At 41.7% G+C, this 19,456-nt stretch overlaps 1 protein-coding gene across 4 annotated transcripts in view; it reads left to right on the top strand.

Moving 5' to 3' along the window:
* Nucleotides 1–19,456, top strand: part of TTBK2 (tau tubulin kinase 2) — a 212,710-nt gene that overhangs the window by 95,550 nt on the left and 97,704 nt on the right. For 3 of the 4 annotated variants that reach the window (XM_074955633.1, XM_074955636.1, XM_074955635.1), the window contains 2 exons: nucleotides 10,312–10,385; nucleotides 18,278–18,418. In XM_074955633.1, coding sequence (XP_074811734.1) covers nucleotides 10,312–10,385; nucleotides 18,278–18,418 — 215 coding nt within the window. The remainder of the gene's footprint in view (nucleotides 1–10,311; nucleotides 10,386–18,277; nucleotides 18,419–19,456) is intronic. The other variant, XM_074955634.1, reaches the window with a different exon arrangement.

A 19,456-nucleotide genomic window follows, 5' to 3' on the forward strand; every position in this document is an offset into this window, starting at 1 on the left:
GGCCAATACCATCTAATTGCATCCACAGTACCCCAAATTCGACCCGGCAAGGCCAATTTCAGCGCTAATCCCCTTTTCAAGGGGTGGAGTAAGGAAATCAATTTTAAGAGCCCTTTAAGTCGAAAAAAAGGGCTTTGTCGTGTGGACAGGTACAGGGTTAAATCGATTTAATGCTGCTAAATTTGACCTCAACTCCTAGTGTAGACCAGGGCTGAGGGGGAGAAGGTTAAAAATGGGATCCAACTGAGGTGGTACCTCCAGCACATTCCTGGGCCCAGAACTATACAAGGGAGACCCCCCACCCCTAATGGGGCATTAGGACCCATGTGATGCTTCCCTTCCTTTGTACCATGTGGCATAAGGGGGGAAAACTCTGGGAGGACCCAGTCAGAGATTTCAGGTACGAGCAGCTGCAGAAGCAGCCAAAGCAGTGACCTTCAGACATTCATAGAACTTTCTATGCTTTTGACTGGACTTTATCTGTCCTGTGCTGATTGGCTCCTTGTTCTAGTGCTCCCCCTATCCCTCCCTCACAGTCACTTCACCTCAGATTCACTTCACCCTGCCCCTCTTATTCTCGTCTGCCCTGCCCTGTTTGCCTTATCTCCCTTCTCTTCCATGTCTGCTCTCCCTTCAGTTTGCTTTCCATTTAACTTATTCCCTTTAACCCCCCACCCCAAAAAATCATGGGACTAACATGATGTTTGCTGCCATCACAAAGTTCACTCTGCTTGTGTTCTGTCCCTTTCCCCCACCCTGTGTCTGGTATGTCTATTTATATAGTAGCTGCCTTGAATAGCTTACATTCTGCTACTTTTGTTTGTACTTTTGTTTGTACAGTGCTTAGGAAAATGGGGCCCCATTCTTGTTTGGTCCTTAGGCACTACTGTAACAAACATTATTATTATTTAGGACTGTCAGCTAATCATAGTTAATGCCTGTGAATAACTGAAAGCAAAATTAATATGTTGATTTTTTTAAGGCGTTAATTTCCTACCTTTGGGTAGGGCGGGAGGTATTGGCTCCGGTGGGCTGAAGCCTCAGCCCTCAGTTCTGGAGGGATGTGTGTGTGCTGAAGCAGCCCAGCTCTGGAGGTGGCGGAGGGGCTGGAGCAGCCCCAGCCCCAGCCTGCAGCTTCCCAGCAGGTGGCGGGGGTGGGGAAGAGGCTGGAGCCCCAAGCCCTGTGCTGGGCTGAACCCCCATGCCAGGTTGGAGCCCATATCCCCACACCTCTAGAGGGGCTGAAGCCCCAAGCCCTGAGGGGGGCTGAAACCCTGAGCCACACACCCGGCAGAATTCCAGAGCCCCCAGCCCTAACCCTATATTTGAAAATATAGAAAACCCAAAAATATTTAAATTAATGGTATTCTAATATTGTTTAACAGTGCGATTCAAACTAAGATTAATTGCAGTTAATTTTTTAATCACTTGACAGCCCTATTATTATTAATAATAATCTTATCAAAGAATGAAATCAGGTTTGTTTGTCAAGACCTATATTCTAATATATATTTACCCACAAAAGCTGGGTATCTAATATTCAGTGAAGTCTTGCTTTTTCTCTTTCATGACCGGTTCCCATGGATAGATTCAGTTATATTCCTTAAGCATCCTATCCTAGGCTCACTTGTGGTTTCTGCTATAATAAATAAGACATTTGGAGCTATGAAGGTGTCTTCCCTCCCTATGTATGGAGTGTAGTTGTAGCTGAGTTGGTCCCTTGATATTAGAGGGATGAAGTGGGTGAGGTAATATCTTTTATTCAATCAAGTGGCTTTAAAGCTTGTCTCTCTCACCAACAGAAGTTGGTCCAATAGAAGACATTATCTTAATCCAGTGGTTTTCAAACTTTTTTTTTTGTCGACCCAGTTGAAGAAAATTGTTGATGCCCATGATCCAACGGAGCTGGGGATGAAGGGTTTGGGGTGCAGGGGGTGAGAGCTGCAGAGTGGGGCCGGGAATGAGGGGTTCAGGGTGTGGGAGGGGCTCTGGTGGGGCAGGGGGTTGGGTTGTGGGAGGGGGTCAGGGCTCTGGGCTGGGGGTGCAGACTCTGGGGTGGGGCTGGGGATGAAGGGTTTGGGTGCAGGAGGGGGCTCTGAGTTTGGGGGGAGCTCAGGGCAGGGGATTGGGGAGAAGGGTTGGGGTGCGGGTTTATCTTGGGTGGCTCCCGGTCAGTGGCACATCGGGGATGCTAAGGCAAGCTTCCTGCCTGTCCTGGCACCGCGGACTGCGCTGCGCCCCGGAAGCAGCCATCAGCAAGTCCGGTTCCTAGGTAGAGGCACACAAGTGGCTCTTGTCCACAGGCATTGCCTGCCCCAGCTCCCATTGGCCGGTTCCCGGCCAGTGGGAGTGTGGAGCTGGTGCTCGGGGTGGCGGCAGCATGCGGAGCCCTGTGGCTGCCCTGCACAGGAGCCGGACCTGCTGCTGGCTGCTTCTGGGGTGCAGCGCAATGTCAGAACAGGTAGGGACGAGCCTGCCTTAGCCAGGCAGCACCGCTGACGGGACTTTTAACGGCCCAGTCAGCAGTGCTGACCATAGCTTCCGTGACCCAGTGCCTTACATTCCACGACCCAGTACTGGGTCATGACCCGCAGTTTGAAAACCTCTGCCTTAGTCCCGATGAACAGGCATTCTAAGTGACTGGATCTGTTTTTGATGAAAGGTTATTCCTTGGCTGCTCTAGTTTTAAAAGATTCTAATTATTGGGTAGTTATGGCCAGATATAACCTTTCACTTAAAACTAGTGCATTCCTGAGGACAAAAAAAGGAGTTTCTGGAATTTTTCGGGGAAGACCAGAGGGCATCCAAACATTACCTTAGGGCTTCCTTTGATATTTCAGTCACAATGGCCTTGGATACATCTGTATCCCTTAAGAGATGTTCCTGGATCAGGAGTTGTAGTCTTACCGTGAAGGCCCAAACTAAAACTGTGAATTTGTCTGACTCAGACCTGAGCATCTATGCCTTCAGAAGACAAGTTCTGGGAAAAAAATGAAATCCACAAAGTCCCTGCCCAGGTCTCTGAGCTCGAAACAATTTATTTCCATACAAAATCTTATAGACTATCCAGGGGTCAGATATTACAGTCTTCCTTTGGAATTGGCCATCAGTCCAGCAAAGATCAAGATAATTTTGGAAGCACTTCTTTTCTTATCAGAAGAAACAAAGGTCTCTTAAATTTTGCTTGCAGAGTGCTGTTTAACTCTTTAAACCTATCTCTGCTTTTTAAATGAAATCTGCGAAAGCAGATGGTCCTCCTTAACCTGGCTATAATACTGTCTTTCTCTTCATGTAGTTCTGATTAAAAAAAGGCTTTAGAACCAGGTTCAACCACATCAAAGTGTAACAGTGGCTGTAAAACTCAGTTGTTTTAACTGTGTCAATAGGGCTTCTGTCTACACTGTACCATTTCCTCAAATTGTTATAGAAGTTAATTTCAGAAGCACTTGTCAAACTGGCTGCTAAGAATTAAAAAGTGGTTTCCTAGGGCAGTCAAGGTTTTGGACACCTGTATTGCACTTGGCAGAAAAAGCAAAATGCAGTAATACATCTCCAAATATGTTCCTCCAGAATGCCACAGCTGCTATAAAAGAAGTTGTAAATATTTGAGCTGAGACCTCATTAGCTGCAAACTGCAGCAGAGAAGATACACAGTTGTATTTTAGGAAGTTTGCTGCAAACTTTTTCTTATAAAGAGCTATTGTATACAAATATTGATTTTGGGACTTAATGAATAATGTTTTCAGCCATAACAAGATGACTAATACCTCTGGGTAACAGTGTTTAAAAAATGATTTACCTGACTTTTTCCCTGGCTCTCATTTAAAACAAAAGGGGCGGGGGGCAGGGGCAAGAAGGAGGGATACGGCTGGGATTCCATTATTGCTCAGTATTGAGGTAGGGTGCTTTATTTTTAAGAATCCCCCTCATTACTACCTTTCCAGCTTCCCAGAAAATACTTTAATTGATCTCTTCCTTATTATTTTCTTCTATATATTTCTGATTTTTTACCAGTTTTTGAATTCAAATGGGGTTATCCAGAAAAGCTCCAGTCTACTGCCAAGGCTCTTTGTTTTTCCACTCGATCCATCCAGTCTTTTATTCTAATATATGAAGGGGTATGATCAGACCAAGTTATAAATCCCAGATTAGCTTTTTTGACCAAATTAGCCAAGGTGCAAGAACTAAAATCATATCAATCCTGGCATAAGATCCATGAGTAGCAGAATAGTAGTTCCGGATGTCCACATTCATCTGACGGACATCCTCCAGATCCTCATTTTCTATGACAAATTTGCCCTTGCTCCTCTTGAATGCCCTCTGTGTACATTCGATTGATCCAAAGTGGAATTAAGCACTTCATTAAAATCTCCCCCAGAAAAATATCCCCTTCCGTGAAACTTCCTAAATCCATAAAAAATTGATCAGAAAAAAAAGCTTGATCTTGGTTGGGAGCACATACCTTGGCTAAGATGAGAAGGGCCCCTTAATTAAAATTAGGCTTGTCAGAATTCAGTTTGTATTTGTTTTAATTTTGACAGATACTGATGGTTATTTTTAAGCATTTTTTCTGATTTTTATCTAATCACATTTTACAATTTTGCAAAATTATGGATTTTAGGGGTTTTTTTAGATTTTTACTGACTTACATTTTCACAGTTACGGAAAATTATTCAGGGAGCATGAGACCATGTGGGAGTCAGACAATTATTTAATGACCGTAGATGTTGAGATTCAAAATGTTAAAGCTTTATAACCATTAAAACACAAATTATCAACATATGAAAAGTAAATATCCTTAAACCAAACTCTAATAAATTCTCAAGCAGCATTTTTCTTACTTTGCCTATCTGTACATTTTGATTATTCTTGATGGAAATATTTTTCCCTTGGTTTGTGTGGGTAAAATGAAATTGATGTTTACCAACATTGTACCAATAAAAATCTAATCCTTCCAAGCCTAATTAAAATATATCTGTCCTCCATATCTATGAGTTGTGCTGAAACAATAAAAGGGAAGTGTTTAGTAAAGAGAATTGCCACTGCTCTTCTATTAATTTCCCTGTAGAGACATACAATAGCTGTGTCCAAGAAGTATTTGGGTGTTTATCATCATATTTCTTCAAGTGTGTTTCCTGTAAATAGACTTTACTAGGAAAATCCTTTTTTTCAGTGAGCAGAATACCTCTTTTCTTTTTGTTAGATTGTTCATCCCCTTCACATTAACAGTCATGAGATTAATAAACTCACTCATGAGTACCACATCTTCTGTTACCAAGTTTATTACTCTTTGTTAAAGGCAGTGAGACCCTCCAGCTAGATGCCAGGTCTCCATTACATTTACTCCTCTTCTTTAAATAAGACATTTTAGATATAGTACCCATCATACACACAATAATTTTAACACTACCACATATATTGTTTTTCCTTTCTTTAACACTATATTGTTGTGCCCTGACCCTAAGTCTGATTTACTGTAAATTTTAAAATTCTGTGCCCAACATTTTATGTTAATATACTCTTTTATATTAAAACATGTAACAATATTTATCATCTGTTTCTGATTTCTTGTTTCCCTTCCTGTGCACTGCTCCATTGTCACTATGTCCCCTCTAACTGTGGAAGCCTGAGCTCATCTTACTTCCTTCATGGACATGTTAGTATCCTGTTCTGTTGGGAAGGGTGTCTTTTTTATATATTCTTAAGAACCAAGCTTTATCTAATCCTATTAAACATCTTTATAACATAGGGCATTATGAGATTATTATACCATCTCTGAGTTCATATATTCTTAAAATTTTCCACCATAGGTGACCCTTCTCCAGTTTATATAAATTTTGGAATGTTTATGACAACTCTAAAATCAAACTTGCTTCACTTGAGGAGATTTGGGTCTCCTAATTTGTTACTAATTTTTTTCATAATATAAATCACAAATTCAATTAACTATAATATTTACCCAGTAAGTATACTGTATCCATGTAGAGTAAAATATCCTCCAAGCTACACAGCCCAGTTCCCATCTTATAATACCCCTTTATCATTATAAACTCATGGATATAATATCCATTATCTATTATAATGTTGTAGCCCATATACTAATTTTATTCTTTTGGATCAGGACTGTTTCTTCTATTCTCATGATTGTCCTGTTGTCTTAATGATGCATCTTTTTGAGCTGTTCTGGCTCTCTCTGATCTCACTGCTTCCCAGTGATTTCTTGGTGACCTGTAGGACTGATGCCCTTGATCCCATTCAGATTGTTCTTGAGCTGATTTGCGTATTTTCATGTCCAGAAGTACCTGTTTCCCTTCATTTGGATCTGAGATAGCCATATATCTTTCCTTCCATTGAAAGGACAGTCTAACCTCTATTTGTATCTTATATTGTTCTTTCTAAGAATTGTGGTGATGTTCTCTTTGCTTTTTAAGGGATGAGGTTTCCAGCTCTGGGAAAATTTGTATGGGGTGGGTAAGAATCATCATTATTAATGGTTCAGCTCTCTCTTCATTGCCCTCAGTATTTTATCCTTGTCTTGATAGTAGTGTAGATAAATTATCACACTTCTTGGTCAGGAGCCAGCTGAGGCCCTGGGGAAAAGGGATCTGTCAGCCTGTTCAGTATGAATGGAATCTTTATTTCCCAGTTTTAGTATCTCATGGTCAATATCATCCAGTACATTCAGCAGAGTTCTCCCTTCAGTTTCCTCTGTAATATCTTTAATCCTTATGTTATTCATGCAGTCTCTATTTTCCATATATTCCAGCTGTAATTCTATTTCTTTTTCTCCTTTTTCAGTTATTTGGATTCTTTCATCTAGATTAATCATGCTGTCCGATGGCTCATTTTATCCTGTTTCCACATGTGATATTTTCCACATGTGATAATTAATCTCATTAATTTAATTTTTTTATCTTTAATGCAAGCCTGGAACCAGGGGGGATGGGCTGGATGGAACTCATTCTTCATCATCTTATTCATCTTTTCGATTTTTAACAGTAGATCTTTCAGGCCAGTCTTAGTGACTTGTGATTCTCCATCCACTAGTTCGTTTGCTGGAGGGGAAGTTACTCTCTTTCATGGCCATGGGTCAAGGTTCCTTCCCCACTCTGAACTCTAGGGTACAGATGTGGGGACCTGCATGAAAACCTCCTAAGCTTACTTTTACCAGCTTAGGTTAAAACTTCCCCAAGGTACAAACTGTTTTACCCTTTGCCCTTGGACTTTCGCTGCCACCACCAGACGTTTAACCGGTTAGTGGGAAAGAGTTGTTTGGAAACGTCTTTCCCGCCAAAATCCTCTCAACCCTTGCACCCCACTTCCTGGGGAAGGTTTGGTAAAAATCCTCACCAATTTGCATAGGTGACCACAGTCCCAAACCCTTGGATCTTAAGAACAATGAAAAAGCATTCAGTTTCTGAAAAAAAGAATTTTAATAGAAGTAAAAAGAATCACCTCTGTAAAATCAGGATAGTAAATACCTTACAGGGTAATTAGATTCAAAACATAGAGAATCCCTCTAGGCAAAACCTTAAGTTACAAAAAGACACAAAGACCGGAATATCCATTCCTTTCAGCACAGCTTATTTCCTCAGCCATTTAAAGAAATCATAATCTAATGCATCTCTAGCTAGATTACTTACTAAATTCTAATACTCCATTCCTGTTCTGTCCCCGGCAAAAACATCACACAGACAGACCGAGACCCTTTGTTTCTCTCTCCCCCCAGCTTTTGAAAGTATCTTCTCTCCTCATTGGTCATTTTGGTCAGGTGCCAGCGAGGTTATCTTAGCTTCTTAACCCTTTACAGGTGAAAGGGTTTTTCCTCTGGCCAGGAGGGATTTTAAAGGTGTTTACCCTTCCCTTTATATTTATGACACCATGTCTTTGGGTTTTTTGGGGGCAGGGAGGGAAGATGACTGATCTTTGTATTGGAAGATTTCTTTCCTTTCCCGAGCATCCAGATCTTCTTGTCGTTCCTTTTTTTCTTGTTGACTCCTTCTCAGGATGGCTGCTGCCACACTTGCCCTTTGTTTGTCTGACCTTTCCAAATGGCTGCTGCCATACTTACTCCCCCCAGCCACCAATAGTACAATTTTAATAATTTTTTTAACTTCATTGCACTCACCCACTCTCTCTTTGCAGGATAATGAGGGTCCAGTTCAACATCTCTAAGCTTGCAGAGTCATTTTTAATATGTTCTGCAGGCTGGTGGTACTGGATTCTGTTGCTGGACATTCTCCTGCTGAAGCTGCTCTCTGGGGCTGGGATCTGCAAGTTCTCTTCAGTCTTCTCTTTTTCTTTTCAAAGCTGGCTTCATGGGTTCATATTTATGTCACAGATCTGTGGATTCAGACTGGCTGCTTCTTTTTGTCTTCTTAAATTGCTTTCATTTATTCCCCCTTTGTTGCAGAGAGCTGGATTAAACTTTGCTGGTTTAACCATGCCCTAGAAAGGGGTACTTTTCAATGGTTATGTAAATGCTAGTGGATCACTGTGGATATTTCACTGACAATGTTGACTGGTCAGGAAGATGTATGATGCTCACATCTTTAGGAATACAAGACTTTTTGAATGGATGGAAACAGGAACTTTCCCCTCAGATTGGCACATTCATATGTGTTTGATTACAATGCTAATAGTGATTCTTGGGGACCCAGCTTACCTTTCTGCTTCCCTGGCTCGTGAAGCCATACACAGGCCAACTGGACAGAAGCAAGGAAAAATTTAACTACCACCTAAGCAGGTGCAGGATTTTTGGTGAATGTGCATTTGGTAAATTGAAAGGACACTGGAAATGTCTTGTGACTAGGCTAGCTCTCATTGAGACAAATATTCTTATTGTTATTTCTGCATATTGCATTTGACTGTTTTACATAATATTTGTGAAGCAAAGGAGGAAATGTTGCCTGTAGAGTGGAAGGGGTAAGTGGAAAGACTGCTGACTTTGAACAGCCAGACACATGGGCAGTCACATGAGGACTTTGAGATGCTGTATGGCTGAGGAAGGCTTTGAGAGTGAACTTCGAATAGTGTACCATAGCATGAAAGTGTGCTGCTGTGTGCTATTTTGTGTTGTTTTATGAAAAACTTTACTTGGCTTCTATATGAATTGTACGTGTACTGTTAAAACCCAGGATGGGAGAGATGCTTCTTTTGGGGATCAAAAATGATGTTTTGTAAGAGAAAGTAAATATTATTTTTCACAAAATGCAACTTTATTGATCAGTAATCAACAATTGAAATATTTAAAAAAAATTTACAAAGTGCACAGGCAGAATGTTCCTGTATGAACTACAGGTCATATCATTTTTCTTGTTTTCTGCTGGGGTTGAGTGGAAGGGTTTCTGTGTAGGCTATGGTGGGGCCTGGCCTGGGTTGTGTGTTTATGGCACATGGCCAGGGAACATAGAATTGTCTATACATTGCAATGGCTTTAGGGTGTCAATCTTTGGGCATTTTCCTCCGTAATGATTTTCAGTATCTGAGTTTGTTTGAGGCACTGCATTATGTTTGGTGTGCTTCTCAATGCGTGTCTCATTTCTTTGGCCTTTCCTCGAGCATGCTCTTCCTCCAATCCATTGTCTCTTGCGAGCTGGCCTCAGAACTCCTGAGAAGATCTGAAAATGCCTCCCCTGTCCATTCTTCTTTCTCCTGATTATGGTCAGTCTTTCAGAATGGATGGAGGGGTGCCTGTCAATGGTACCCTGGCTTAGGCCACTGATAAACAACAAGTGAGAAAGATATTGTTATATTTAGAGGCTTACTGGACAGAAAAAGATAAGTCAGAAACTCCCTAAAAAGTTCCCATAAAGATATTCATAAAAGCATGAACTGTGTCTGACTTGCTTCAGGGATGCTTGGTTTAGGAAGTTCAGCAGCTCCCATCATGGTGAGTATATGGGGCACTGTTCAAAGCCTGTAGCATGTGGGATGGGGAGTGGACTCTCAGGTGTTCTGGTAATAAGAGTAGGCATAGTGCAGTAAATATTGCAGAACTTATAATCATAAAATGTTGGTCTGGAAAAGGTCATCTAGTTCTTCCCCTGTACTGAGGCAGGAATAAATATACCTAGAACATTCCTCTCTACTAAGGGAGCTGATGTTTATGGCAGAAGGGAGTTTTGTTTCACTGGAGGCAGAACTGCCACTGGGTTCACTGCTGTTTTAGTGTGAATGCCTTTTTAAAAGTTTGTTAAAGGCACCTAGAATAACACATGGGCACATTTTTGCATATTTTACTAGACATGTAAATCAAGAAAGACAGAAATTAGTTGTTATTGGCTAACTTGTTTCTTTTTTTCCCCTCAGGGAAAGACCATGTCTGTAGATTCATTGGCTGTGGAAGGAATGACAGATTTAACTATGTGGTCATGCAGCTGCAGGTGAGTTGAACTAAATAGATTTTAGGGATTTATTTTTTCCCCAAGCATGTATATAGCAAAAAATAACCGTGAAATTTTAGAGCATGGTGGATAGTAGAAAACAGGCCATTGTTATGGTGGGGTGGTGAGCCAAGGTAAACTGAATATTTCATATTGTTACCATCATCTGCCAGAAAGAAGGAGAAATCTCACAGGTCTTCAGAACAGACTGATTATTTTAGTGAGAGAAGTGTGATGTTTTCTGAGATAGTTTACATCCTTCTGAAAACTTTATTTGAAATTGGAAGATAGCTTAAGATGTGCAGAACTGCTTCTGGGATAGATTAGATTTTTCAATATATGTTTTTGATCACTTCTCTAATGAAAATACATTGATAAGAAACTTCCTGTGTAGGTTAAGACTCAATCCAGAGGATCAGAAGACCTATTCTGACTGATTGTATATGTCAATTATACTAGATGTATCATGCACCTGTGCCAGAGAATTTTCCCTAGCAGTACCCATAGGGGTGGCCATGCCTGTGCCCTGAGCTCCTTGTGCTTCAAACCAAGGGTATAGAGCATTGATCTGCCCTACCCACCTCTCTCTTCCTTCTTACCAACGGTGGTCAGAGCGTGCTGCCAGTTGTTCCTTTGTGAACATGGTGTAAGTGTTTTGCTTCTGAATGGTACTCATTTTGGGGCTTTCTTTTCCTTTTCCTTTTCTCTCTCAACTCAGAGCTCCACCCGATATTGGGGGAGCCTATGCTTAGGTCCCTTGGGTTTAAACTTTGTTCAGGGTGTTGCAAACTGACCGTGACCCTCACTCTTGCTGCCTCAAGTTTTTTGGTGAGGGTCACATCAAGGACATGTATCCAGTGTGCCAGGGCTTCAAGAGCAGAATCAAGAAGTTAAGAGAAAAATGCCTCAAGTATATCCTTACTGAGGCCTCCGTTTTGCTGGCATTGGTACTGCCTTGATCAGATAGAAGGAGTTCCTCCCCATACAGGAGCACTCCCCTGCCTTACCGGAAGGCAGGGAATGGAGGAGATCTCCTTCACCAGGACATTCCTTGAAGAGGCATAAGTGCTCAGAGCCCTTTCAGCATCTGAAGTCAAAGAAAGGAACAGTTTAAATGGTGTCAAAAGTCTTCAGTGCGGGATTCTTTAGCTGCAGACGTGACCCACTCCAGCACTGAAGATAGAGTGGACCCTCCAGCTTGCTGCCCTTGGTATTTCTTTCTAGTGGCTCGATCAGTGCAGAGCCATTGATTCCAGTTCCCCAGCTGGGACCTTGAAGGCTGGGTATTTCTTCAGAGCAGGTGCAGGAAGAGGGTTGATCATCACTGAGCAAACGCTTATTTCAGTACTGACCACCCTGGAGGCCTGCGTGGCTGAGCCTTTCGGTACTGCCCTTTCCAGTTATTCAGACCAGTAGTGTCTTGTCAGGGATATCGTACAGTGTACACATGTTGCTTCCCATGCTGGTGTCTAGTACCGTATCCTTTTACTGTGAAGCTGGCTCTGAGACCATAAGCAACCACTCCACCTCAGTGCATAGACAGGAAGCCACTGAGGTTGCCACTGGTACTGCAGTCTAGTCAAAGATATTGGACCTGATCTCTGATGATGATGTTTGGTACTCTGCCTCCCTGGCTGGTAGAGTACTCATATTCCTCCTCAGACTCTGAAGTGGGCTCCAACGTCTCCCACAACAGGGAATCCAGGATGTTCTTCAGTCATTGTTACCCTCTCATATGAGTTGTCCTGACAAGAGCAGACCAAGGCATTTGAGGGCCTGGTTTAGGCATGATTGTCCTCCAGTACTGTACAAGCCCTACTATTGCCCCTACTAGGTACAGTGGTGGATGCCTCCAGAGTCTAGATAATCATCCCAGCTGTACTACAGAAATCAGTTCTTGAGAAGGTGAGCCTCTCCACCCAGTATCGACAGACTGAAGGAAGTCAGTACAGAGCAGCTGCTACATTACAAAAATATATCCCTTAACAATGAAGTCTCCCCACGTGGTATCAGTGGGCCTCTTGATCCTGGTTCTGACCATCACTGATGAGGTGAGGATCAGAATGGCTTGTTGTTGGCTTTAGACAGGCCTTCTACATCTGCAGTTCTTGACCAGCACCAGGAGGGTTGTAGCCTGCCTCCTTTGAATACATCCTCCACCTCCTCTCTGGAAGAAGCACTGGTACTGGAACCCTCTTCCTCAGTACCAGATGATTTAAAGGCCTATGAAGAGCTCCTGAAAAGGATGTCTACATCCTGGGGATACAAATGGAGCTTGTGGAAGAAAATCCACACAAGCTCAAAGACATTTTACACCTGGCTACGTCAGGGAAAGTTGGTCTCCCTATAAATGAGAAAGTTATGCTGCCTAATAATAAAACTGTGTGTCAAACTCCATTATCTCTCATGCCAGTGGCAAAGTACCCAGAACCCAAGTACCAGGTTCCATCTCAGGGATCTAAGCAGTTTTTTCATATTCCATAGCAGTGGCAGTTGTAAATGAAAATCACTACCATGGTAGAGTAAAAGTGACTCCTAAGGACAAGGACACAAAAATTTGACCTCTTTGTCAGAAGAATTTGAGAGAGGGGTGGGAGGCTATGCAGTTGAAAGGTCTGCTATACTAGCTTCCTTGGATGCAGCAAGACTCAGCTGCCAGAGTCATGACAATGGTGGTAACCATGCACCGTGTGGCTTGGCTCCAGGATTCCCACTGAAGTCCAGCAGACTATCAAAGACCTCTCCTTTTAGGGCTGTGGATTGTTTTGTTTGAAAACAGATGATTAACTGCATACATTAAAAAAACTGTAGGGCAGTGTTCAAGTCCCTGGGTCTGTAGTCACCAGTCCCCAAAAGACTGAAGTTTTGTTCTCAGCTTCCACCAAGTCAGCAGTATGGTTGGCGTAGACACCTGGATCAGAATAAGTGGACATACAGGCAGGAATGGAGGAGACTTCCCCATCATCCAGGCAGCCACACCTTTCTAAACAGCCCATTTGAATCTTCTGTCAAGGACAGCATACTGACAATATCAGATCTTGCAAACTGTCTTCCTCCCTTTCGGAGCCGGTTGTCATATTTCTTAAGTGCATGGCAATCCATCATCTCCAAGAAGTAGGTGCTACAGCACAGTGGAATCGGGATATACCCTCCAATTCCTGTCCTCCCCCTCCTTTCCCACCTACCTTCCCTGTCCCTTTTCAGGAAACCATCTAACAAATCCAGTTCTGAGATGAGAGGTGCAGACTCTATGTTCTTTGGAAGCCACAGAAGAAGTACTCCCTCAGTATCAGGGAAGAGGATTGTACTCACGATACTTCCCAATACCCAAAGCAAAAGAAGGCCCAGGCACATTCTAAACCTTCAAAACCTAAACAGATACATCAAAAAGTTGTGATTCCACATGGTCTCCCTCACAAGTATTATCCCTTGTTAGATCTGGGAGATTTGTCTGCTGCCTTTCATTTGAAAAATGCATGTTCCCACATCTATATGACCATTCACCATGTCCACAGGAAATTTCTAAGGTTTGCAGTAGGAGGGGACCACTTTCAATTTACACTTCTACCCTTCGGCATTTCATCTGCTCTGAGGGTTTTCACTAAGTTCATGGCTATGGTGGCTCTGCTGCTGGCATATCCAGGAATATCGTTACCGGATGACTGGCTGCTGTGAGGAGTTCCTGTCAGCAGGTATAGGAAAGTATTCATCAGACATTCCACCAGTTTTCATGCCTAGGCCTGGTAATCATAGATTTTAAGGTCAGAAGGGACCATTATGATCATCTAGTCTGACCTCCTGCACAACGCAGGCCACAGAATCTCACCCACCCACTCCTGTAACAAACCCCTAACCTATGTCTGAGCTACTGAAGTCCTCTAATAGTGGTTTAAAGACCTCAATCTTGATCTCCTTTAGTAGGTAACTGCCCAGCAGGAGTCACCAGATACCTCCTGCTCTGCGGAATTGACTCTAGTACCCCTCCAAAGGATAGAATTCATCAGAGCAGTCCTAGATTCAATTCTAGCCAGGACCTCTCTGCTGCTTTCAAGATTTCTAGCCACATGAGAACATCTGCCTAACCCTGAAGAGCCATCTTCATACATCAGTAAGGCTCCTGGGGCATATGGCAGCATGCACGTATGTGACCCCACATGCCAGGCTGGATCTCAAGGGGTTACAAACATACCACCCTCAGGTACATCACCTGGACAGTCTAATATGTATCCCTGGCAAAATCTTACCCTCGTTGGGTTGGTGGAGGAGCCAAGACAAGGTTTGCAGGAGAGTTCCTTTGTCCCTGCCTCTTTCTTCCATAACTGGTAACGGACACTTCAGACATGGAGTGATGAGTGCATCTGGGAGCCATGCAGGTTCCAGGCTTGTGGTCCATTCCAAAGACAAGGCCTACCCATAAACATTCTCAAGCTAACAGCAATATCCAGAGTGTATCGCGAGTTCTTACCACATATATGTAGCAAAACTGTCTAAGCAAGTGCTAACACCACCACAGTGGTGTTCTACATCAATAAGCAGGAGGCCTCCAGAGCAAACAACCTGTGCCAGGAGGCAGTCAGGCTGCAGAACTTCTGTATACAAAATTACTTGATACTTGTAGCATCACACCTGCCGGGGGTTCAGAATGGTGTAGTGGACAAACTAAGGAGGTCCTTCACCTTGGATCATGTGTGGTCCCTCACCAGGTCTATTCTAAGAACAGTGTCTCAAGTAGAGGGGGGAAGGACTGTTTTCTCTAATCCAGTAACTACTAGGTTCTTAAAAGATCTAAATAGACTGTTCCCACATATTAGGGACCTTGTCCCAGAGTGGGATTGAATTTAGTGTTATCTGCCCTCATGGGTTCCCCTTTTGAACTGTAAGCCACTTGCTCATGGTGGCATCTTTCAATTAAGGTGGCCTTTTTAGTAGCCATCATGTCTGCAAGGAGAGTAGGAGAAGCTGCATGGCCTAGTAATGGATCCTCTATATACTATTTTCTTCAAGGATGAAGTACAATTTAGGCCACACTGAAAGTTTGTTTCCAAACTAGTGTTTGACTTTCATTTCAATCAGTATATGTATTTACCAGTTTTCTTTCCAAAGCCACAGGATCATAGGGACAAACAAAAGCTCCACCTGCTGGATGTTCAAACAACTTTTGTGGCTTTTTATTTAGAAAGAACAAAGCCCTTTTGGTTCTCTTTCCAATTATATTTATTGTCTTTGCAGAATGAATGAGGGGCCATCCTGCAACAGTGCAGTGGCAGTCCAAATGGATCGCTATCTCTGTTGTCATGTGTTACAATGTCAAGGGTGTTAGTCCTCAAGAAAAGTTGTCTACACATTCAATCAGAGCTCACTCAGCACCCACAGTGTTTGAGTAACATCCCATTGTGGACATTTGCAGAACAGCAATGCAGTCCAATCCACAACTTAGCTAGACATTGAGTGATTACTACTGCGCCAAGGGAAGATGCTAATGTAGGAAAGCAGTTTTGTAGTTCCTCTTCCAGTAAGACTCCTAGCCCCATCTCCATTGGAAATTGGGAGTCACCTAGTGTAATATACATATGCAGTCACTCAAAGAAGAAAGAACGGTTACTCACCTTTTTCATAACTGTTATTCTTTGGGATGTGTTACATATATCCATTACATGTCCCTCCCTCCTTCCCCAATGCATCAGTTGTTCATCTAAGGATCTGGTGTGAAGGAACTGAAGAGCAGGCAAGCTGGCTCCTCCCTTTATGCCTTCTTGCTTGGACCATGAGCCCAGAGCACAGGTGTGGCCACCCCTCGGAGTACCATTTGGGAAAACTCTTCTGCACTGGTGCATGAGATGCTCACGCACCTAATGTAATGGACATATGCATTGCATCTCAAAGAACAACAGTTACAAAAGGGTGACTAACCTTTCTTTCCTGTAGAAAGGGATTGAAATGGTGATTAACACTCAAAGCTTATGCTCAAATAAATTGGTTAGTCTCTAAGGTGCCACAAGTACTCCTTTTCTTTTTGCGAATACAGACTAACACGGATGCTACTCAAAATCATGGGACTTTAGGGAAAAATGTCTTGACATTAAAAAGGACCTGAAAAAGCAGTAGGTTCTGACACACATTGCTAGTCATCCAGCCACTTGGATATTCAAAAAGAAAGGAGTATAAAGATTTCTGTGAAAACTTATGTTGTGTTTTTATTCTCTGTGGTTGCCAGACACTCAGAAGGTAACAGATATAAGACTCTATCATAACTAGAGCTGGTTTGCTGACAATTAAAAAAAATCTCTTTTGTTTCAGGTTGAATTGAAAACAAAATTTTTAGCGAATTGAAAAGTTAAACAAACTTTGAGATGAGTTGAAACAAAATGCGTTTTGTTCTGACTCTATTTTATCATTTCTATTTCAGTGAATTTGAAAAAGCTAAGGAAAACTAGATTCACAAAATGGCAGGGAAAGGAGGTGTTCCACTTTCCTCATGACTGTTCACCCATGGTTAGAGCACTCACCTGAGATGTGAAAGGGCCATGTTCAATTCCACCCTCTCTCTGAAATGGAGAAGGGATTTGAACTTGGGTCTCCCACATTCCCTTAGCTGTGTGGCTATGGAATATTCCGATGTGGGTCCTTCTCAATCTCTCCTGTGGAAGCTATTCCAAAATTTATAAATAATTAAATAATCATTGGAGGATGGACTTGAACTTGTGTCTCCCATATCCTATGTGAGTGCCCTAACTACCAGACTATATGGTCATTCTCACCCTCTTTCCCCTGGCCTCAAGACTATCCATTTGAATTCATAGTGGCAAATTCATAGACTCACTCCAGAACATCACATAGCTCAGTGGGTAGTGCACTCCCCTGAAACGTGGGAGAGACACGTTCAAATCCTTACTTCACATCAGGAAGAGAGAGGAACTGAACTTGCATTTCCCACATGCCAGGTGAGTGCCTTAATAACTGGGCTAAAAGATATAAGGAGACCACCTCCTCATTCTCTACCTCCAGCCGCTTTTGAATCTAGTCCTCCTTTGATTTTGTCAAAATGTCCAAAATCTAAAATGGAAAATGTTGAGTTGGGTCAAAATGAAACGTTTTGTTGTGACATTTCCAAAACATTTTGATTTTTTGGTTTGGTCAAAATTATTCTGCGAACTCAGTGCAAATTTACGAATGGTTTTAGGTAGACTGAAACTACAATTTCTCCCCAAAAACGTTGTCCAGGTCTAATCATAACTGATAAATATGTCAAAATCACTTTTCTGCTAGATCCAAGTTGGTGTGATTCAGGTTATCTGGAATCAGAAACAGTGAGTCACATTTTCAAAAACAGCTTCTAAATTTAACGTCTGAAATATTTGGAGAATTTTGCATATAAATTTAGAACATCTTCTCCATCACTGAATTTTTAAATCAAGATTGGATGCTTTTCTAAAAGATATGCTCTAGAATTATTTTGGGGAAGTTCTGTGGCATGTGTTATACCTGAGCTCAGATTACATGATCATAATGGTCCCTTCTGGACTTGGAAATTATTCATCTATGAGATGTGGTGTCCTTGAAGAGTACAATGGGTGAGGGGCGAGTCCTTGGGTGCGTTTCTTAAGACTTCCGTTGTGAACAGTTTAAGAAGAGCATCCAGTGTTGTAGCTGTGTTGGTCCGAGGATATTAGAGAAACAATAGGGTGAGGTAGTATCTTTTATTGGACAAATTTCTGTTGGTGAGAGAGGTGTAAGTTGGAAAACTTGTCTCTCTCACCATCAGAAGTTGGTCCAATATAAGATATTACCTCACTCACCGTGTCTCAGTTCAAGATAAGTAAAGAATTTGTTAACATTACCTGTGAATACTGTTTTTGGGACTGCTCCCAAAGATGTTCTTATGTTTTAATTAGGGTCGGAATTTGGCAGATCTGCGTCGGAGCCAGTCTCGAGGGACCTTCACCATCAGTACTACCCTGCGCCTGGGAAAGCAGATTCTTGAGTCCATTGAGAGCATTCACTCTGTGGGATTCCTGCACAGAGACATTAAACCAGTAAATTCCTTCTTAAGCCAAAACCAGAAATGAATATGTGGACCTTAGTTGACAGCATTAAGAAGAAAGGGCAGTGTATTAGATGTTAACTTGAAAAAGTCAGTAGGGGCAGAGAATTAGATATGAATCTTTCAAGATGGATGTGCAAAATTTATTTAATTTATGCTAGATTGCAACTGGTATAAATGGCGGTTGTCTTCTAAGTGATCTTCAGTTAGCATTTTCATTTGTCGGCTACAGAGACGGTATATAGCAGTAACTCCCACCACAGAATAAAATATGATTAGTGATTTTTTTGGACTATAGAAGCAAACTCTTAATGTAAGAAATCAAAGGGAGTAAAATTTAACTATAGGAAATATTTGTAAGAATTTTAATAGTAATTTCATAATATTAAATCAATGTAATTTAAGTTGTGGTATGGAATCTAATGTATGAATAACAGAGATACAAACCATCTCTGCATACGGAAGAAAACTGTTATGTGCAGGTGGCAGCCTGATATGCTAGGTTGTCAAAGCCTGAGCTTTGAATAAAATCCACTAAAAACAGAAAGCTTTTGGTTGCTTTAGTAAAGTGTAGGTACAGAAATTTTATTTGGGAAAAACAACATACAGTACATAATTCTGAAGGAATTCCTCAGCAGTTATTATGGTGTTCTGGTAATTGATTATTCAGTAATATTATGCTTGTTTTTGTTTGGAAGCCTTATTCTCCAACAAAGACACTAAATTTTCAATTTCAAAAAGAATGCACAAATTTAAATAAAATATATTGAACAAGCAGGCTATTTAAGACATGGTCGGATTTAACAGGGAAGACTAACTCCTGAAGGTCTCAATGCTTTTAAAATTAAATATTTGCCTGATTATGTTAATAAAAGTATTATTTTAAATACCATGTAAAAGTGTTCCAACCACAAAAAAAGATAGCTACAGTACTGCCCTTACATCACTTGCAAACTGGCAGTTGACTAATATAAAGTGATAAATAATAAGCTATACTTTACTTAAATAAGTTAATAGCTTATTATAGGTT

Source organism: Natator depressus, chromosome 6, assembly GCF_965152275.1.
Source record: "Natator depressus isolate rNatDep1 chromosome 6, rNatDep2.hap1, whole genome shotgun sequence".
In the NCBI taxonomy this organism is placed as follows: domain Eukaryota; kingdom Metazoa; phylum Chordata; order Testudines; family Cheloniidae; genus Natator; species Natator depressus.